Source organism: Neopelma chrysocephalum, unplaced genomic scaffold (genome assembly GCF_003984885.1).
Source record: "Neopelma chrysocephalum unplaced genomic scaffold, ASM398488v2 Primary Assembly neopelma1_59, whole genome shotgun sequence".
NCBI lineage: Eukaryota > Metazoa > Chordata > Aves > Passeriformes > Pipridae > Neopelma > Neopelma chrysocephalum.
This window is the reverse complement of record NW_020897714.1, coordinates 23,333,925-23,356,930: the sequence shown is the minus strand read 5'-3', so window position 1 is coordinate 23,356,930 and position 23,006 is coordinate 23,333,925. Positions and strand designations below refer to the sequence as shown.

The 23,006-nt window shown below is 37.1% G+C and overlaps 1 protein-coding gene across 2 annotated transcripts in view; it reads right to left on the bottom strand.

Annotated features, from left to right (window-relative positions):
• Window positions 1–272: 272 nt before the first annotated feature.
• GNPTAB (N-acetylglucosamine-1-phosphate transferase subunits alpha and beta) overlaps window positions 273–23,006 on the bottom strand; it is a 43,988-nt gene continuing 21,254 nt past the window's right edge. The window contains exons 8-22 of one of the 2 annotated variants that reach the window (XM_027680481.1): window positions 22,410–22,571; window positions 20,544–20,723; window positions 19,324–19,494; window positions 17,508–17,631; window positions 16,874–17,077; window positions 14,631–15,739; window positions 13,415–13,614; window positions 12,922–13,141; window positions 11,882–11,995; window positions 9,882–9,967; window positions 8,038–8,136; window positions 4,776–4,943; window positions 3,378–3,468; window positions 2,723–2,780; window positions 2,224–2,341 (exon numbers count right to left, since the gene is read on the bottom strand). In XM_027680481.1, the coding sequence (XP_027536282.1) occupies window positions 2,733–2,780; window positions 3,378–3,468; window positions 4,776–4,943; window positions 8,038–8,136; window positions 9,882–9,967; window positions 11,882–11,995; window positions 12,922–13,141; window positions 13,415–13,614; window positions 14,631–15,739; window positions 16,874–17,077; window positions 17,508–17,631; window positions 19,324–19,494; window positions 20,544–20,723; window positions 22,410–22,571 (2,976 nt within the window). In that variant the 3' untranslated portion in view covers window positions 2,224–2,341; window positions 2,723–2,732. Of the gene's footprint in view, window positions 2,342–2,722; window positions 2,781–3,377; window positions 3,469–4,775; window positions 4,944–8,037; window positions 8,137–9,881; window positions 9,968–11,881; window positions 11,996–12,921; window positions 13,142–13,414; window positions 13,615–14,630; window positions 15,740–16,873; window positions 17,078–17,507; window positions 17,632–19,323; window positions 19,495–20,543; window positions 20,724–22,409; window positions 22,572–23,006 lie in introns of both variants that reach the window. The other variant, XM_027680480.1, reaches the window with a different exon arrangement.

Sequence of the window (23,006 nt, the reverse complement as noted above, 5' to 3'; positions counted from 1 at the left end):
CCTCCCCCGGGAAAAGGCGGGAAAGCGGGCGGAGCGCGGCAGGGACACACACGGTGCCCTCAGGAGCAGGGGACGGGCCGGGACGGGCACGGCCCGTCGTGCTCATTCGGCATTAAACTCGTTTAAAGCTCACCAACCTTCACCTGGTTTTGCCCGAAATAGCTTTAATTTATCATTCAGATAAAAAAAAGCCTTCAGAAAGTATTCTGGTGTATGTAGCTATGGTATGGCATCACAGGAGGATTTTTCCATAAATCACTGCAAACACAGTATTTTTCTGCCACATGTTTTATGTTTCAGATTCTCATTTCCTGCCCTCAGCCAGTTAAGGTATTCTGCTTTTTAGTATTCTGCTTTTTACTTGTGAAAACCAAACCTAAATTAAAGAAGAATCCTAATGCTATTTCAATTTCCAATGTTCTCATTAACCCCAACCACTTGAGAAATTTTACTTGGTACATCCTTGACCAAGTTTAAGTTTTCCCTGGGTCTGCCTGGGGTGGAGTTGACTTTCCTCACAGCAGTCCTGAGGGTGGTGCAGGGCCTGCACAGCATCCCAGGTCTTGCTCTGTCCCCCCAGCCAGGAACGCCGTGGGAACGTGGGACACATGGCTGGGACAAAGAAGCTTTGCCTAAACAAAAAGGAATTGCAGTGACAGCTGAGCTACCTATGCAATCTGCTTGTTGATACATAACTTCATTAGGAAAAACTGCCTTGAAAATTTCAACCAAGATTTTCCAACTGTTTTGATTAGAACGTCAAATATAATTAAAAAAAAAAAATCCCAGTCAAACTCAAATCTACCTAATATTTTCAAGTGTAAGAAGTTATCAAAGCTTTCTTGTATTTCTTGAAATGTCTCATTTTCTGCTAGGCTGAAGTACTGCAGATTTAAACTACTTATTTATATTCTACATTTCAGCATAAGATATATTGCTAGCATGAAATACAATTAAAAGTGCTTGCATTTTTATAGTGCTTAAAAGTTTGATTCTACTTTGAGAACAGATTCATGCTTCAAAATAATACTAAATTACTATAGTTGGAAGTTTTTTAAGGGACAAATAATATAAGGTTTCGTACACATTACTGGCTAATTTATCAAAATGGGCGAGTTTTTGTTTACTTTAAAACAGAAACAACAGACAACTTTCATCACATTTTAGTTAATTTCAAAGCAAACCAAGTATCTTACAATACATATGCACATACATTTTGTACATCATCTGATTACAAAAATTAATGCTTTTCTGAATACTGTTAACACAATTAACTGAAGATGCACCACCAAAAGTTTCTGCTTGAAAAGATTCAGTATCCTTTCCTACATAAAACCACGTTACTCTGATGTCTCAGCAAAACACAGGGCCAAACCCTGTTAAATTTAAAAACACCAAAGCTTTGTATATCAGTACAAATATTGTTTTCTGAAGTGAAAAACTGCTCCCATACTTTTCTACTTTAAAAGTTTGTTACCCATTCATATAGAGAGGCACTTTTGCTTTTATACTTACAATGCTTGTAAAATATTATTCCTTGATCATTTTCCTTGCGTTACAACCCTCTCTTTGTAATCAAGGCAAGAAATAACATAATTGTATTATCTGGAGTAGAATACACCAGATATAAAGTACCTTTCAAATAACCATTAGGTGTTTTATTACTGTGTAATTTTTTTATTAGCATACATTTCTTCCAAATCCCAGCTAAATACTACAAATAGGGAGATGAATTGTCACTGTGCTTTAAAGAATGTCAACATCTATAAATGTATACTAAATTTAAATGACAAGTTACATAATTCTCCATTTCCCCATAGGTCTAAAAAAAGCAGCAATGACAGAAATTTGCAAAATGCTTTGGAATGCAAGATCAAAGACTTGTTACGCTGATCCCAAACAACATTTCCTTCCAACATTTTATCTTGTTGGCAATATCCACTGCAATAAATGCAGTTACATTTGTTTAGGTAACCCTTTTTATAAAAAAGGATAACATGGCCATGGAACTGAGTCATAAAGTAAGATCTGTTGAAAACTGCTTATGTACAGGTTTCCGGCAATTATTTTTTGTTGTTTTGTGATGTCACAGCTCCAACAGCTTTTATGTCATGAAAGTACTGCAGAGATTCTAACTGTAGATGCACGATTTTTTTCTTCATATCAACATAGTTAAATGTTAAACCAGAAAAGACACTTATGAAAGAGATTTAAAATGCTTAATCACATCTTGAGGTAGACTGATCTCCAAAATAAAGCTCTTCTACACTTTGATTCGTTCATGACCAGCTTCTTTTTGGATCCTTCTCCTTGGAAAAATCTTTCGTTTAAGTGCAATTAGCTGAGGAGAGAAAAAATACAATATGTAGTTCTCTGCTGGGCTAAAGGTCCACAGCTGGTCAGGTTTTCACCCTAGAAACTATAAAACCTCTACCATTTACAGCAATTTAGTCAGTACTGTACTTTTTTTTTCCCATTGCACATTTTAAAGGAAATTTGTGTATTTAAATTAACACTAGGCTCCATTCAGTTTCTAAAAGATCAACACAAAGTCGGCATCTTAAAACAGTATTTATATTCCTAACTGTAACTCTGAGTTGAGTATCCCCTTCCAAAACCAAGTTACTGATGGAGTTTTCTAATATACACAAAAGGCTGAAAATCAAGGGAAAGAGTCATGCAAAAGTTACAGGTGGGAAAAAAATAATAATCAAAAGCCAACCTTTCAAGAATTACACCCTCTTCATCAGACCACGGAAAGTGTTACTTAAGGCCCCAACCTGCAAAGAATTACCCATATGATTTGTTCCATTGACTCCCTCTGAGTTCAGCAGGACTAATCATGTTCAAGAAAGCTTGCAGAAGTGGCATTTTTTTTTCCCTTCGAGTCAGATTAAAAACCTTTTGAATTCAACAGGAGTCTTTGCAATTACATAGGGAAGAGATTTTGAAAAGGCCTCTAAATACCTTAAGATTCTCTTCAGGACTATAGTATTGCTATTACTTAAGTTCCCTTCCTGTTAATTTACTTTGCACTTTTTCCAATATGTATGTTAATAGACCAAGAATTTCAAAAACAAGTACTGATTTTAAGCTTCCAAATTTAGCACACTGATGATGAACTTGACAGTCACAAGGCACCTGAGAAGGGAATACCACTCTTTCCCCCCATATGACTCTCTTTTCAAGAACTCTCAACATGATGACTTAAAAACTGAAGCCAGCTAATCATTATTCATACAACATCTTTACTTCTTTTATGAAGGAAAAATCCTAGCTACTCTTCAAAACCTATATAAAAAAATCCATCTGATGTTATCCTGCAGATTCCACAATCTATTAAGTGTTATATAAATTTGATAATGCATTAACTTTACCTGTTCAGCAAAAAATGAGATGACTGTAAATACAATAAGTGTTACTAGAACACAATGGGTCCAGAATTTGAGCTTGTCTCTATATGCCCTCCTGGACAAGGAAAAAAGGAAAGAGAAAAAACAGCTTCATATATTATAAATTCAAATTTTCAAATTTTAAAGACTTCCACGAAACATGCAAAGAAAGTCTTTTTCCCAGGACTTAAAGGGTGACTAAAAAGAGGACAGAGGCTCTCTTCACAAAGAGCCACATGGCGAGGACAAGGGGCACCACGTACAACCTGGACTGGGAGAGGTTTCGTCTTGACATAAGGAAATTTTTTTACAGTGAAAACAATCATTCTGGATGCAGTCTCCCCAGGGACATGGTATAGTCTGCACCACTGGAAGTTTTCAAGATGTGACTGGTCACAGTTTGAGATCTTAGAATCAGTTAGGTTGGAAAAGACCTCTAAGATCAAGTCCAACCATTATGTGAACACTCCCAAGCACTGCCAAGCACTAAAGCATGTCCCCAAGTGCCACATCTACACATGAAATGTTTCCCATGAAATGTTGGACCAAATGATCTTTTGAGGTCCCTTCCAACCTGGGCTGTCCTATGATTCAGAAAAAATTTGATTTCCACCAGCACTTCAGCATGCTTTAACCCACCCTGGTAGGTTCATCTTTGGCTACAAGCAACTCAAAGTGCCTTTCTGAAGCTACAAAAAGTCTTGATGGAGGTTCTCAAAAAGGGAGCCAACAATATGTCTATTCCTCCAGTGCAAATTTCTAAAGCTAACTGCTGAAATGGGTTTGCCCCCTGCTCCCTCTGCCACTACAATCCCCACCTGTTCTTGTCACCTACAATCCTTCTGATTCCTTCTACAGTTCCTCTAATATTTTATCTTTCCTTATTGATGGTTACTTTTCATAATGTGCTGATCAGATTTACTATATTTGTCTTGTCTCATTTCTGTCACCATATCTGTCTATCTTTTGCTTGTATTCTCAAGTCAACTACCCTAATTTCTGAAGTTATTTATAACATGGCAAGAGATAAACACACAAAAGTTTCACATATTATGTACAAGTGAGACACACATATATCTTTACTGATTATTATCCAGATGGTTTGGGATTTTTTAACATTTAAAGAAACCCAGAATTCCTGAATTACTTAAGCAAAACAACACTTTTTCTTTGCAGTAGGTTAGGGCCAATTGATAAAACATTAATGACTATTTAAGCACCAGAAAAACCCAAATCCTGTAGACCTCAAATTTTAGTCTATCCAAATCTTTTTCACTGTTAACTCCTTCATGACAATACTGGGGGCAAAATGGCTTGTACCAGTATCTTCCAAATTATATGCTGTTGCAGTACGATACCTTGAAAACAACTTGTGTAACATACCATTCTTGGAGTTCATGCATGTGAAGGAAACGATTCCGATATTCTCTTGGCAGCTCAAATTGGGAAGGTATGGGAAACATCGATTCATAAAAATCCCTGAGCACCGCTTTCACTGTTTGAGCATCCTTGTGATTGTGATCAATATTGTCATTTAGGCAAACAAATTTTCTAGAAAACAAGATGAAATTGTTAGAATATTTCTTTAGTAGTATGGCAAAGGTATTGGCAAACCAATAATACAAACAGAGTCCTTTTTTAAAAAAGTATCCTTTTAAAACCAAATTGATCTATTTTTTATTGTTGCATTATTTTAAATTAATTTGATTTTAATTCTAAGAGGAGTAAGGTTGACAGCAAGTCAAAACTTTTGAGGAATCCATTGACAGGCCACATTTCTCTTCTAGTTATATAATGCTGCCATCTAATGGGCACCAGAGTATGCCCATCATAAACAGCATTATGATTTGTGTAAGGATTTTTATAGTTTTAAATTATCATAAGTAAAGTACCTTAAATAACAAAGTAAGCTCCACTGCAGGAAATAAACATACTCAGTTAGTAATATTTTACTGTGTATGTTGCATTCTTTAGAAAAAGTCAACATAAAAACTACAGAAGATTGTATAAGAGAGGGCAAAGCTTGGTCCCCAGGCTTTGGATTACTGAACATTATATAAATTGGACAAGACATGGCTTGAATCATAGATCCAAAGTTAGACTTGTATAATCAACCAAAATACAAGCGGCAACAATCTGGATAGAATTTATATGGAAATCACCGTGACCGAATAAGCACATTCCCAATAATGCCTCTCGCAGAGAGTTATTTCTCACATATGAAACATGCAACTATTTAGGTTACTGCAAAAAAATTGAAACTAGAGCAGTTAGTGTGCTAGACTGCCGTGTACCCTTGGCCACTCTGACCTGGTGCTCAACCACAAAAATTCCGCTTCCCACATATGGGCAAGGTTATGTGCTTTATTTATATTGTGAGATACAAGACCCCTACATTTTCCCCAGAGGCAGAAATCATATCTGGTGACATATGCCTTGTCATTGATAACCTTTGTAAATAAGTAGTTCTGGTCAGCTGTATTCTCTATAGTATGGTATGCTCTTTCAAAGAGCAAAGTTCAGACTTCCTACATGAGGCTGGATATAAGCAGAACCCTATAGCATGTGTAGCAGCCCACACAGGGAATTACCACTGAATGGTAATGTCCTGAATCTGGCATAATTGTTAACCTCGCTCTAGACAGTTACGTGCAGGGGATAAACAGTCATTCGAATTGTTACATCTGAGAAGAACAAAATACGCCTCTCCAAAAATGAGCAGGCTCTATCTACCCTATCAAGTAATACCATGCAAAGCAGCTGGTTATGGCAATCACGTCTACACTTATAAGCTATTTGGGAGTTCACTCTGGACTATCCCTGACCTTGTCCCTTGGACTGGCAGCTCATTAGCCCTGGGAATGCAGTAGCTGCACTCCAGGATTATATATATCCCCATTTAGCTTCATCTAAAAGAGATGCAGTTTACAGACTAAGAGGTTGCTACACACAGCAAATCAAACCACTGTACATGGACGTGATGAGGATATTAGCCTGTTTCTAACAGAAAGACTCTTTTAATTCATTCAAAAGAAACCAAACATGACATTCCTTTGGATATTCCAGAACTAATGCCTAGATGATTAATGCTCACTTTGCCTTAAGGATGCAAACCAAACATTTTAGCAGATCAGTAAGTGAATGATACTTTTAGTTCATTCCAAGACAGGCACTAAATACCTGTTTTTAGAGACTGCATGTAATTATTGGTTTATATGCAAGGAAAAGATAGCAAAGAGAAGGAAATGGCATGCCTACATAACTGTGCCAGCTCTCCTTTGCTAACAAGGTATGACTAGAGTACTGCGCTATATTTTGCAGGAATACAGCCCAAGTAATTGACTCAACCTCACCTCATGGACTTGAACACTGAGGGTGAGAAACTCATGTTACGCGCACTCTTTGGGCCTGACAAGGCTTGAAATCACACCTACCTTTTAAAAAAACCTCCTAGCCAGCAGACAAAGAAATAGAGAATAAAGAGAAAGCAGAAGGATGAGCTAGAGCACTGCCTACTTTTCCTTTGAAATGGGTCATTGTGGGAACTGGAATGCAGGAGTTATGTGGCCAGAAGGCACTCTTGTAAGGAGTAGCAATAGATAGAAACCACCTTCAGCTGAAAAATGTCTCCAGACTAGCATTTCCCTTTCTGAATGAATGACCTGGTAAAAGTAGTACAGTATGAGAGGAAAGTGAAAACCAGCTCTTTATCTATAAATACAAATAACAGTGTAGTGTTAAAGGCCCCTGAGATTACCCAATAACTTGCTGTGACCAAAATAGGTTTCACTTTCCCTGGCCCAAGGTACCTGGTTCTACGTTTCTCCTTGCTCTGTCTTTTGACACTTGTCAGACCCCTTCTTGAGGCCAAACTCGTTAAACTGGCAGAGAACTCTGGTTTTCTAAAGACAGAAGCAAGATGCAAGATAAAAGTGTGGAACCACGAGAAGGAAGGAGAGGAGAAAAGTGGAGGCACTGGCCCACTTCTAAGACAGTTAGCTACTAAATTATCTCACAACGTCTTCTCAAACCCCAGTTTTATGCAACGGACTCAGGTCTACAGTTAAAATGCTTCTGCGAAGCAGTTTCAGACTGGAGTCCCAAACACAGCACCCTTTGCTTTGCAAGGTGGTTGCTGTGAAACGTATTCCAGGACACAGATTTTCTCCATTTATCACAGTCATTTCAGGAGCCTAAATTCAACACTACAGACTCTACTCTCAGACTTGAGTATCTAAACCTTTTATCCCTGCAGAATAAAAAGCAGAGGACTACCTTCCACCTTTTAGTTGTTTCTCATCAAATATTAAAAAATAAAATAATATTAATACTTCTTGCCATGTTGTAAAAGAGCATGAAAGTACAATGTATATGCAAAACTGATTTTGTAACAAAATAATACACACTCAAGTTTTAGTATAAAATACCTACACAAAGCAGATAACCCCTAACATAACAGAGAGAGGAGTCACTTAGCTTCAGTCAAACAGAAAAAATTAGAAGTACTTTTGGTTCAAATTGGTCTTAGTTTTGTTTAGAAACATACGACAATAAATTATTCTTTTAACACACAAAAAGTTCAAACAGTCAAAGCAGAAAATTAAAACCACCTCACAACATCACAACAAATCACAAAACAGGATACCTGGGATTTTTTCGTATGTCATCCAGCTGACCAACTACATGAGAAACATTTGTGCGAATCATTTTGAAGGCAATTTCCTCTTCTCCCATGATTTCAAACCTTAATGTTAAAACAATATTTATACATTAATAAAACAACCTGAAGTCTGGTTCAATAAATATTAATATTGAATTTAACATAAATTAGCAACATTTCTAATCTGACTGGCCAATCTTCATTAGAATTTGCCATTTGCTTTCTATCAATATGTTTACATTTTTTGGCCAGTGGTCTTGCACAGAATCACTTTCCTGTAGATTTATTAGTAACCCCCTACAAATCAAAGATCTGAATTCTAACAGAAAGCTTAAAAACTATGAGCCTCTGACTCCAGGTTAACAGTCTTACTAGTGGGACTACACTAACATTTTTCACCTTTCTTATCTTGATATAAGAAAACACCTTGCTGACAATGTAGACAATCTACTCCATTTATAAAGCTCACAAAATTAATACAATCATTTAGCATATAACCTAATGATATAAATATATTACCATAAATCAGTTTAAGTACAGCAAATCCTTGCCCCCACCCTAATGTTTTTCAACCTCGTTTGTTGGTCAGCTTTTCAGTTTTAGTGGTAACTCTTCTGGGAAGGGAATGAATTACAAAGTTTACAGCACAACTGGATGTTCCATAAATTAATGTATAATGATGCCAAAAAGTTGCCCTAAGCAGCATCTGTAACCTTCTTTCGTTCTACAGTTGTGAGTTTGTAGCCACTCCTGGGGCAAGCATGTGTGTTGGAGACCACCTGGCCCTGCCCAACGCTGCTGGTGAGAACAGGACCCAAGGCTGTAAAGCTCCAGCCAGCAAACAGCCTCACTGACCTGCAATTGGTTTGCAGGTTCCATAGAGTAACAGAATATGCTGAGTTGAAAAGGGCTCATCGTGGTCAAGTCCAACTCCCGGCCCTGCACAGATGCCCCAAGAGTCACACCATGTGCCTGAGAGTACTGTCCAAATGCTTCCTGAAATCAGACAGGCTTCGTTCTGTGACCACTTCCGTGGGGAGTGTGTTCCAATGCCCAATCACCCTCTGGGTGAAGAACTTTTTCCTGATATTCAACCTAAACCTCCTCTGACTCAGCTTCATGCGATTTCCTTGAGTCCTGTCACTGATCACAAGAGGAAAGAGATTGGTACTTGCCCCTCCACTTCCCATTTCAGAGAAGAAATATTTGAGAGAACCTGAAAGATTTGATCTCAGTCAAATCCCTGCAGATACCAGAATTCAAACAAACTTATGGTCATGATTGTGGTTTGTTCTGCCCTTTTCCAAGGGGGATGGAACAGTTTTTCCTCATCCATCTCCTTCCCTACCTATCACTCTTCTTCCTCACAGGAAAACATGACATAGTAGTTAGGTCTAAAATGCTTTTTCTGTTCTCTTTTTTATGCTTCAGTAGAAGAAAGGATGAAGTAGATTTACAACTTCTAGATACAGGACCAGCTCTTTCCTCCTTTTTATGCTACTTTAACCGTCCTCACTTATTACACTCAGCCAGTTTACACAGCCATCTAGACATACTCTGGCTTACTATTGTACAACACAAATTAGGATATGGCCCAAGACAGCACAAGTAACACGGAAATATTTAGTCTACTAAATAACAAACCACATCATTCTGCACAGTGAAATATACATAAATTAATAACTTTGTTTCTTTAGTTCCACTGTTAAAATAAACCAAGCTAAGATTTGTTAGCATACACATACAATCTTTGGTTATGTGTGCGTTTATCCTCTTCTTATGGCTTTACAAAACCTAACATAGCTTTTCACAGGGCTGCAACAACATACCTGTATTTGTTTTTGTCCTTGTATGCCTTACGAATTCTGTCGGTCACAGGTTTGCAATTAGTCACTAGGTTTTTGGTTACTGGAGGCTGCAAGAAAACACTGTTTAGATTATAGGTTACTAAAAAACAGAGAGTCTGTTATAAAGATGTGCTTTGTAGAAAAACTTGTATTACAGTTAGAAAGGCCTGCATAAGCTTTACTCTCCTGGAATCAAAAGCATTAGTTTCTTGATCAACTGCTGAGGGAAAAAACAAAACAATACTGGTGCATAACATCACAATTTCCTATGCATACAAGTAATATATGAAAACTACGGATTTTTTTTTGGCAAAAAACTTTGCAACTTCTAGATTTCATTCTCAATAAAATATTCAGAAATTCTAACTCTTTTGACAGATATTCCTCTGATAAAGGCCACCAGTAACACTGGCCAGGCAAACTCTGCACAGCAGCTGATACATATGTTAAAACAATTGTGGAAAATAAAATCCCTATTCTTAGGAGATATTTCCATGGTGGTAGGCTCATTCCTAGAAATATAACTGTTGTAGACAACAGAAGTAAAAATAAATTAGGCCTCTGTGCTGAACACAAACACTGTTTTGTCACTATTTGAACTGACTGATAACATTAGTACATTAGGGATTACTGCTTAGATTAGTAATATTTTACTAACTTTCCAAAAAGATTAAAGTAATTTGACAATGTTCCCAATCACTGAGACTTATTTTTAACCCATCTTATAATATATTCATGGCAGCTATCCTTTATTTACTACTATTCTTCAAAGTTTTCTACTTCACAAAATTTTTCAGAATTAATTGAACGCCATAAAGAGGCAAAGTGAAGTAAGGCTGAAGTGGATGAAAGGTCCTCATACTGTACAGGATTCTCAAATCCATACTTTCATTTCTTCAAATCATGCTGACAGAATGGCTTTATATAGAATTTTGCTGTAATTCAGACTTAGGGAAAATATTTTTAAAACTTCATAACATAACCTGATACAAGGCAAGATAGATGTCCAGAGGGACACCGGGCACCACTGAGAAGAGCCTGGCTCTGTCTCCTTTGTGCCCTTTGTTCAGATATTTTTATACATTTAAGAGATCCCCCCCTTGAGGCTACTCTTCAGGCTCAATAGCCCCAGCTCTGTCTTCTCTCACAAGAGAAATGCTCCAGCCCCTCAATCGTGGTCCTTCATTGGACTCCATCCAGTATGTCCATGTGACCCTTGTACCAAGGAGCCTGGAACTAGACCCACCACTCCAGATATGGCCTTACCACCGCTGAGTGGAAAGGAAGGGTCATCTTCCTTGACCACCTGGCAACACTTTGTGTAATGCAACCCAGGCTACCATTAGCCTTCTATGCAGCAAGGGCACACTGCTGGCTCATGTTCAGGTTGGTGTCCCCCAGGATCCCCAGGCCCTTTTCTGCCAAGCTGTGTTCCAGCTGGGTAGTGCCCAGCATAATACTCCTGCATGGGGCTTTTCGTTTCCGGAGCAGGATTTTGCACCTCTCCTGGAAGAACTTCATGAGGTTCCTGTCAGCTCATTTTTGGATATTAAAATACGTCAGTCGAAAGTCTTCAAATTCTACAGATGTCCAGCTGGTAGTTTGGTGGGGATTTTTTTACTTTGTTTTGGTTTTATATATATGGGTTATAATTCAGATACAGACTTATCAGAGAGTTCTAGTCAAGAGAGGTACTGATCTTTATCTTTTTGGTTCACAACAGTAAATTTTCCTAACAAGGATGGACTTTTTAAATCCCAATTATAATAACATTCTAAAGCTCAGTTTTTCTCTGCTTTTAAAGAAAATTAAGGGGGTTTAAGTTAGGAAGTAGCTTGTAAAATTTTTACTGTGTAACACTTTATATACACACAAGTAGTAATTTTTATAAATACTTTCCCTCTAGAAATCAAACAAGCTTTTAAAGCACAATAAATACATACTCAAAGAAAACAAGTATTTTTAAGACCAATGTTTCTTACCAGATTTGGATCATAATATGCTTCCTGAGTCGGAGGAATAACATGGATCTGAGTAATGTTGGCAGGAAGAGCTTTAGAGCAATTTATTAGCATTTGTTCTAGACCTGTCAAATCCTAACAGAAAGAGAAGGAAAAAAGCCACATATAATCCTGTTTTCTCACTGACATAGTTCTAAAAATCCAGGGTACGTAGACATATTCAATGTTATCTACATAAGAAATTTCCACAAAAAGACTAAATATTCAGCAGATCCCATTTCAATAAGTGCTAAGTCATGGGACTCCCTACACACCCAAAGTGTAACACTGGCATATTAAATCCCAAATTAAGCAAACAGACAGAAAAATAAACTGAAAGGACGGGAAGATTTTCTGATTAAGGTACAGGCCAGAAACACACTTAAGTAGGGTTGTGTTCCAGCTATGCCAATCATTTTGTGCACTGTCACAAAGAGATGATTTCATTGGTTTGTCCCCATTTCCTCTCTGTAAAGCAGAAACAGCACATTTCATTCTTTATCTGCATCTCTAAGAGTGTAAGTCTTAGTAAGACTGTAAGTCAGTAAGACTGTGTCTCTGTTTATCAGACTCCTAGAAAAACAGAGGCATGAGTCTTTGTATATGGTTGTACTGTTTTTACTAGTATCACTTCTTTGCTACCCTTTTTCTCAATTCTTTCTTTAGACCACACGTTCTTCAGGGCAAGAACAGCCTTTTACTGTGTGCAGGAACTAGATTAAGCACAGAAGGATCCCACTCTTCACAGGGGACATTTTTTCTGACAAACTTACACTGCTTTCTTGAGCTGGGATACCAGTGAGCCATTTTTCTGATGCTGCTATAACTCAATTTAATTGCAGACTCCACAGAACAATGATAAAGTAGAACACAATGTTACATGCTCCACATAGCATTTAAAAATTGCAAAATTTTACAAATGCTATAAGCAAGGATAAATAAAGATGTGAATCCTTCTATTTTAAGAATTTTTGACTTTAAAACTGAAATTACTCTGAAAGTTATTGGTAAAGAAAGAGTACCTGCAAACTTAGTGGTAGTTCATGGATTCTCGTGGCCAATGTACGAATCTCTCGGTCAGACAAGATGCCTGACTGGTCCGTATCAACCTCATCGAAGATCTGAGAGATGTTCAGTGGCTGAACTGCACTCATAAGATAGTAGAAGTATGAAAAGGCGAACTGCATATCTTCTGAGTGCCGCACTTTGTGAAATGATGTCTTGTCAAACTCCTCAGGAAACCTAGATAAGAATAAAAACTAATTTAGCACTCTAGTTCCTTGACGTGAAACATTCCTTACCTATAAATAATTTCTTATCTAGAATTTTGAAAGGTCTTCAAAAGTCTCCTTATTTTAGCACAACTATCGTGTGGTAATAAATTTCTTATTTCTTTTTTCAAAATATAATTTTAATGAGTGGCCATTAACACACTGGAAATAGCTACAGCAAAGCAACAACAGAAAGGTAGAATTACTTGCAGTTTTACATTATTCCAAACAAAACCATACTCACATATCCTGCAGCTCTTGCATAACAGTGCGGTCAATCATGTGAGGCATATGAGCAGGGACTTTACGAGATGTAAATCCAAACTTGCTGTTTAAAAGCTTATTTACATATCGAAGGGAATCAGCAAATGTATCTTTCAGCTGCCTTCCAAAATGCTTCCCTTCAGTAAAGTATGACATTTGTTTGAGTAAGGACTCTTCTTCCTAAAGAGCAGGGCAGGCATAAATCAAAGTTACATTACTGAAAAAGGCAGAAAACATTAAATGCACAGGAAAAATGACATTTCAGTGAGGTGCCAACTCTTTGCAACACGTGAAAATGGGAAGAGAACTTTTGAATATTTTTCTTCACATTCCTTAGTTCTCTCTTTAAAAAGAGAAGATAAAAGGGAACCTTTTCCTTAAAGCTTTCATGCTTTGAGGAAAACTACTTTATAAAAGGTGTCCTTAATATTTATGCTCCAACACCTCACACACAACTAAGTCCCTATTTGTCATCAGATTTATTTGTAATATTGCCCTTTTTTTTGCTGATTATTCAACCATATTTGATAAACTGAAATCCTATGAATATAAAGATTCCTCATGCAAAATTCAATCTCAGATGAACAGAAAGAGATAATATTTCAAGAGCATAGCCCCTTTGCTATTTGGAAAAGGGCAAAGCAGTTGCTACCAACTGAAGCACAGTCTGTCTTATCTTCTAGAGGTTTTCAAAACTGCCAAAATGCTTTGGCTGGAAGCAGAGGAAATTTCCTACACATTTTCTTGACAGAGTTGAGATATGCAGCTTCTTCACAGGCTTTCAATTTCACTCCTAGAATGTAAGTATTTATTATTATACCTATTTTCTACATTTTTAAAACACAAACTGGATCCAAATTTGCATAAATGCTATCAAAACAAAATTTAAGCTTTCTCTTATAGTGCTAGATATGTCTGAACAACAGCACTGAGCCAACATACAATGAATAAAAAGTGAATTTCACCAAAAGAAAGGCTGTCGAAAGGGAACAGAAATGGCTATTTGGTTTAACCACCTAGCTAAGAGAGGCCCAGATCATAAACAAATTAGATTTTATGTGAAAAGTCAAAAGTAGCTTTCCAAAAATATCAGCATTTGCCTCAAAGGCAAAACACATTCCAAATATATAGATCATATTAACAGTATTAACTAAATGCAGAAAGATTCCAATAAGCAATGACATTAAGATACTCACATCAAGAAGGTCCTGGAAATACTTCTTTTTCTCCCATGGCAAAAAGCCTTGGTAACTTCCAGCATAAGACTGTAATTTTCTTCCCACTAGCCCCTCCCTTTTATTTGTATCCACCTCCTCCTGCTCTTTTCCTCCTTCCATTCCCTGTGCGCCTTCTCCAGTATCTAAATTCCCAGTATGTTTTGATTTCTGTGTTTCCCTTAATATGAGTGCATTCAATACTTTTTCTCGAGTTTCATTTTTTTTCCCCATGCTCTGGGAGGCAAGTGTGGCTTTAGGCTTTACTTTATAAATAGATTCATTTGTGTTCATCGTCACAAGAGTCCCCTTTGTTCCCATAGGCCTTGAAGGAACTTCTTCATTTGCTTTTATGGTTTCTATTTTGCCATTATTTACAGCTTTATAAGGCTTCTTCCAGCTAGTATGGTTCTTCTGATCTTCTGAATGATTATGCATACCCTTCTTTTCCAGGCCTATAATACTCTTCACTGTAGCTAAGAACTGGAAAGGTCTCAGGAGAGCAGCCTTGGATAGATTAAATCCTTTCTGAGTGATATCACCATTTAGTAGTTTTAAGTCCAGGTTCTGCAGTTCCAGCTGAACATTTTCAGGAAGAAGAGACACATTTACTGATGGTACTATCACCTCTTCATGCAGACTCTCTTTTGTGCCATTTTGACGTCTCCTGACTCTTGGAAAGCGTTTTTCTTCAGGAATATCCTCAAATATCATTTCAGCTTCTGGTACTGAAGTTATACTTTTAAAATCAGAGTTGGATTTTTGTGTGGAAGTTGTGTTCAGTTTTGGTTCCTCTCTAGTATCAACTTCAACAGCTACTTGCATTTTAAACTCTTCATCATTTTTATTTAGGAATGTAAGGTTAAAATAGATCACAGTTGCATTCATGCCACTGTGCATTATGAGGTGGATAGTCTTCCACTTGTTAGCAACTGAAGCATGACGGATAATTGGATTATCACTATATGAACCCTCAATTCCTTTCTTGGCTATTTCGCTGAAGCTGAAGTAGGGCAGACATTCACCTTTGGGAATAACATAGTAGGTCTGATTAAGCTGAAGTGTCACCTTGTACATCTCTTCAAAGTGATCTGGAAAAGAAACAAAAACATGAAACAAAACAAATTTCTGTCAATTTCCAGCGTGACATTTATATTTCACTCTTTTTTAAATTGTAATACGCCCAGCTAAATTCACTGTATTAGCAAGAGATAGCTCTGTGAAACAACACTTACTCTAGCTTCCAGTTTCTTGCTTGCTTATCTTCAATAATGGATGACAAGAACATACTCAGATATATAAAGCTATCAGACATTCCTATGCTAATGCTAAAATCCAGTATAATTTATCATTCTTTTCAGTTTCTACCTGAAGAGCCTTAGTGGCTTGTTATCACATGCCACTTAAAATTCTGTATCAGTCATAAGTAGCTTGCCCATATTACATTTTTGCCACATTTTAGGAGATTAATGTTACAGTGACTGGATTTCACTGCTACACTGCATCTTGATTTGAAACTTCCAAAGTCAGATAGGCTGAACGGAAGTTCTCCCTCCCACAGCACAACAGAACAAATTCTGTCAACTCTCATATGAACAAAACCTCGCTGCAGGCAAGAGAATTGCCAGCAACACATTTGTCTGAGCTGAGATGCAGAGGAGCCTCTACTCTTCCAAAGAGGCCAAATTCTTCCTCGACTATACTAGACAGCACTTTCAATCACTTCATTCATTCCTGCTAGCCTTTCATAACCAAATAAACTTCCGAGAAGTTCACAGGTGACAGAGTAGCCTTTGGCAGGAGCCCAGAGACAGACTTGAACTCTCACTGTCAGCATCAGAGAGGTTCTTTAATTTTTTTAACTGCTATAGGCATCATCAATTCAATTGTCCCTATTCAGGTAAAGACACTTTGCATAACTGAAATGTCATTTCTCCACTTAAAATGTAAGTCTCTTGGGGGAGGCAGTTTAATGCTTGCTGCTCTCTAAGGTATCAAGCCTACATCCATGCTTGGTCACTATTAAATAAAGCAGCATATAATATTGATCCAGGTTTGGATTAGTGAGTACAAGAACCACCTGATTTCTTTTTCAGCTGCTACCAGCCCTTTTCCACAGCACTGTACAGGGCAGCTTAGCACAATCTGAGAGTAATGTTGAACCAAAAAGGTCAGGCAACTCGAGAATCCCTACAGAAAGTTTATCAGTGATGCATTTTACATACCCTGGCCACAGTCACCAGCATCAAATCCACATGAGAGGACGTTGCAGGCCTGATCACAGAATTTGTCTGCCAGCCAGGAATTAGCGCAGCCTTGGTTACAGTATGAAACACCACTTATTCCTGCACCAAACTGCCACGGTGGTCCATTCCCAATACCTCCAACTGCACCTCCGCCAGCAACATAGCGACTACCCCCACTGTTACCTAGAGAAAAAGGAGAAAAAAACCCCCACCAGAAATAAGAACTTCAAATGACTGAAGAAAGGCACATTTTAAGCCACATTGTTAAATCTAGACTGAAGACTCAACAATCATCAGTGAAATTAAAAAGGGGCCAAATAATATATAAAACTGTATATTCATTATACAATAATACATAATAAATTTCAAACCCCTTCCTTTCAGCTAGTCAAATTTGGTACCTAAATAAGGATTTTCCTATGCCCTACTATTTCCTGTCATTTTCCATAGAAATTTGTAGTTTGCAAGATAGGTTTTCATAGTTAAGTCAACTTTTTTATTATCATTAAAGGAGGCAAATTTTATAGTTATAGGAAAATGACAAATTACAGAATTATTCTTGTAAGGAAAAACAAACAGTTCACTTTTTCTAAATTTAACATTGCTGTCTTACCAATGCAATCACCTCCATCCCAATCACATGCTGAGTTATTACAGGCTTTATCACAGTAACCATCCTTAATCCATGAGCCAGGACATCCCTCAGCACAGTTTGGCACTGGCCAAGTCAAGTAAACCTGGAACAATATTACAGTCTGAGACAAGGACTGGCAAAACTGAAGTCAATTGAGCTTGTTTCTTGGAATATGGAGACTTAAAATAATGCCTCTCTGTGTGCTGTACCTTAAGATTCCATAAAGCTTTACAACAGTATTTAAACCCTATCACATGTGAAATAAATGTCATCAGTTTCAAACAGAAGGAAGAATTGAAGAATTCCCAAGGCCACACAGCCAAGCAGAAATGGCCAGAAATAGAAAGCAGGACTTCCCAAATCTACTTCTGCAAACCACAGACCAATGAAAACTAATATTTTCTCATTTGCCAGATAGGAAGGGTAAACTTAACTCTGAAATAGCTCCACAGCTCACTTGTTCTCCTGACTCAAAATGTTTCTTCATTACTAACCAGTCATGAGATAAACAGCACATGTTGAACATAATCCCTGAAGCATCTGACCCTGTGACTTAAATAATTCTAAGAACTGCCACGATAAAAAAAGGTGTGTAGGTGTGTATATTTTCAACGGGGGAGGCATTAAAAACCACACACATTTTCCTTGAGGCCTCATGGTTTCAAGATTTTAGCAGCACATTTCCTACTGAAACACGTGCTGATCAGGTTATCACAAACAATGCTGCACCTATGCTGACTCCATCATAACTGGGATGAATAACTGAAGAACAATACAAACGCAATAACAATATATTTTGCAGTTATATGCCTACATCTTCAAAGATTTAAAACAACTAAAAGCTTCCTAACATCCTCAAGTACTGAAGCAGCTATTTTAGTGTAGCTTAAACTAATTTTGTACAACCCTTCTGTGTTTGTGCACAAGTGTGCAGATCTGCCTGTATGAAATGTTTAATTCAATGGTCTCAGTGCCTTGTGTACTCACTGCTTTAATATAAATAATATAAATATTTACTTTTTTCCTCCATACCACTCTTGTAGATCAAGCTCATGGATGAAAACTCTGATAGCAACCAGAGCCTTTATGCATAACTGCTGCTGATGTTTCCTCAGCCTGCTCTCCTTGCTTAACTCCAGTTGTTAATTATAGGTTTGTTGAAATACTAAATTACTCTGTGTTCATGAACATGGAACAACATCTACTTCAGTAAATAATTATATATATGATTATATACAGATTGAGCAAGATATTCCTGGTGTCTGGAACAGAGGTAATGATAAATTTAAATACTAGACCAGTTTAAATGTCACCTGATCTAAGTGTTCCCACAGAAGAATTGATTCTGGTTTGAGTATTTCCCACAAAACAAAAGGAATATTCAAAGGAGGAAAGACTGATAGCTGCCAAACACCACATGAGTCTTACCAGTGCTCTAACAGAATGTGGGAGAATTAGAGAACAACACTGAAACTAAAGCATGAAGTCTGACAGAGGAACCATTATACCCCCCGAAACCTATGCGTGAATATGAAAAAAAGTAATTCTGCAACCCCAACATCAACACACCACACATAAAAATACAGACAAGAGCCTTCCCCATTCTGCACCTTTGCTAACAGTTGTGTAGTTAAGAATAACGAACCTTTTGAGACAAAAGGGGGAGTGGAGAGCAGAGGGAAATAATCTTATATTTGCTCTGCCTTTTAAAGTAGCATTTCTGTGATTTTTATTATATTAGCATAGAAAAGTTCTACATCTACTTCTGGTAAGATATATTTTCATAATGGTTTACCTTTTGACCTTTAGAGTGACTGTAAAAATCATCAGGCCAAACATCCTTCCCAAACATAACATCATCATTGAGATAAATAAACTTCTGAGAAAGGCCACTGATACGATGAATATGACTTTCAATAGCTGGTGAGCTGAAAGTAGGCAAGTGACTCACATTCTGAAATATTTCCTAAAACAAGAAAGTCACCAACAACAAAAAACAGATTCAGAAGGCAAAAAAACAAACCAACCCTAAAAAAAAACCCAAAAACCCCCAAGCCATAAAAGGTCAGGCACACCAGATATTTTATACTTATCTACTAAAAAAATTATAAAGAACAAAGAGCGACGAAATAAGTAAATGTATTTTAGCAAAATAAAGACTTCAATATCTCATTTTTCCCATGCAAAACCATTTTCAAGTCTGCTCCTCAACTAAGAAACTGTACCCGGTTCGTTACAAAGACACAAACTTTCACACACTCCTCTTTCATTGGGTACTGGATCAGGCCAAGTGTACACATTTATAATTCTCATGAAGTACAGGCTGCATGAAATTTCCAGCAAACTGAACCTCTTCCAGCATTCAAATAATCAGGATTGTTCCATCTCTTTCAAGTAACTTCATAAGCAGACAGCAACAGAAGTTGAATTAGTATCTTATGACCACTTCGGTTGCTCAGAGCTCCTGTTGCATGTCCAGATACCAAAATTACTCCCAAATTCTTAATAAGCTACTAGAGTATTTTTGTTTAACTTATTCAGGAAGCTTGAATTTCTCTTTTTAAATAACACTTTTAGAATGCATAGATACTTTTTTTTGTAGCCACTTTCTCAGTTCCAGTAATTGTAATCCATCCTGTCTCAACACAAGCTTATTAGGTTATTACTGGTTCTGAGAGAGTGTCTGTGGATTCAGATTACATTTTCTTCTCCCCAGGTTTTTTATAAATAGACTCTATAAGGAAATTAGACATGGGTATACATTAGCTGAAGCCTCAATATTTGGAAAAGTGGACTAAATAAAGGCTTGACATATATTCAGTTATCTGGTTAGCTAAAACACAAAGACATACTGGGGTTTAATAAAACCATGGATGAGACAGGGAAGAGGTTGTCACTTCTTCCAAATAAATGCAGCCTTTAGCTGAAAGTGGATAACTGCATTACAAAGCAAAACCAGCATCATACTGGTATTTTTGTTTGGGGTTTTTTGATTGGCTTTTGTTTGGGCTTTACCTGATGTGTCACTATTGTTATCCGAGGATTATCCAGGTTAAGCCAGGAAGGAATCTGCCCATTGGTGACGATGAAAATATGTCGCACCCAAGGGGCATGCCTCTCTATTGATCGTAAGGAGTATCTCAGCTCTTCATTATCTTCAAAACGGCTGGCAGAAATATCTTCATCCTGTTTGGACTAAAAAAAGAAAAAAATCCTTCCTTAGATTCTACACAGAACATTCAAGTTCTGATCCAGCTAGGTAAGGATAGTGTGCTTGAGCACATGGGTGCATAAGCACTTCAGGACTTAGCCATTCAAAAATAAAAAGTATATTGATCAATAACAGTTATTCTTATAAAGGATCATATTCTTCTGAATTATCAGGATGAACAATACAGTCTTCTGACATCATTGGTTGACCACCTGGTATCATTAGGATGTCTGCTGACCACACTGCAAGGTGACACTGCCTTGTGTGATACTAGTTCTCATAGAAAGAAGTCCAATAAAAAAAAACCTCCTGCATTTCAAAACAGTAACATTACCTTTCAGAAATCCAGTTTCAAGAGGCTGAGACCTTCCAAGTACATTGCATCATAAACTGTATTTAAAGGTCTCCTAATATAGATATACTGGAAGTGTCATGATGTAGCAGCTCTGCAATTTTCCCCTGCTCTATTATTTTAAAGAATTTAAGCAGGAGAAAATAAACAAAACTTAGCCCAATACTCACTATCAAATAGCTAAATGTTTCCATATGTTTCTATTAAAGAGAAATTTTTTCAATTAGAAACTCATTAGTTAAGTAACAAAATTAGGTTACACGGCACAGTAACACGTTTCTTTTCCCTTTTATAGGAACTTAATGACCTCTCCTAAAACCTACAATTAAGGCTGCTTAACAGGAACATTTCTGAAGTCCAAATGAAACAGGAAACTTAAGAAAATATTTAACAATTACCATTTTCACTGCAGATGCTAGACACAAACTAAGCCTTCTTTTCTGATACATACAGTAACACAGCTTTCACGTCATCAAAAGCTTAATACCTGAAAACATTTCAGCAATACCAGCAGCCATTGGCTAGGTATCCATTCCCAAAATAATGCATAATTTCAACATGGGGAAATATAAATTTTGAGTTCAGGGTTGGTAGGAAGAGTTCCCCAAAAGCCTTGTTCACAGGATACAAAGACACTGCAAGCTTTTCTGGGTTGGGCACATTTACTTTATCCATGCCACTTCACATTTACTGTAAAATTAAATTCCAGCAGGAGAAAAACCCCAAGATTTTAGAAAATCTTGTCTTGGAATAGACACCTTGTTATTTCATTTCCTGTTTTTAAACCAATCATCCTTTCTGTATCAAAAACATTCAAAGTAAGCCTCCTTTCCTTACAGACATCTATCTATTCCAGGACTTCAACATTTTCGGAAGAGAAGCAGTTAGCATTTGCTCAGCATAAATGATGCTGCAAAGCAAAAAATTACTAAGAAACATATTGGGAATCAGATAATCATGTTTGCTAATAAAAGCCTTATCTGTCCCACACAGGAAACCTGCTTATCTGCTAGTCAGTATCAGTTAAGCCTTTCAGGACTTGACTGCACACAACTTTATCAGAACACGTGCAAAATTTTTCACTTAGTGGAGAACATGAAAATTTCAATTAAACATCACACTGTTTGATTCTTCCCCCTCCTTGACTTGAGAACTGGACAGTGTTCTTGTGATGTTTCTCACAACCTCATAAGTACTTGATTCTTAATACTTCCAAGCTTCTGGAAGAAATCCCATGTTCCTTGTCATTGACTAGTTAGCCTCTACTTGCAGTTTTTAAATGCTGTAACCTTTATGTGCTGTAACAGAATTTACCTACCTGACTGACAGAGCTGAGGTCCCATAATAAATAAGCAGGATTAAGCATCAGTTCTTTCCCATCTATAGTCATGTTCTTCTTTGCTTGCTTGTTCAGTTCTTGGAAACCCTTAGGGTTATTCAGTTGCAAGAGAGCCACGCTGGCTTCTGAATAGAGCTGTAACTATACAAGCAGAGAAAACAATTTCTGGCAGGCAGCCCAGCAGCACTCTTTCTTTGCCAATTCCATATTTTTGTTGTATTTTTCTTACTAGAGTTACTGATAAAAATGACTGCTAAGTACTGTTTTTAAAGAACTATAATTTTGTAAGAACACAAAAAGCAGTAGTAAGATGGGAAATGAAAAACATTTAAAGATACAGAACATTTCTAGATGCTTAATTTTCACTTTACAAAGAAAATTTCTCTTTACACAATGATCCAGTCAGCAGTAAAGCTGTTCATGTTATAAATATTTCTGGAGCAAGTGAATACTAAGTCCCCATCCATTCTCTCCCACCCTAATAACAAAATTCGTGTTTTATGAAAACTTTATTATATGACTGAAAGAATCATCCTTTTTTTTCCATCTCAATCAAGCAATGATCTTCCCAGAAAA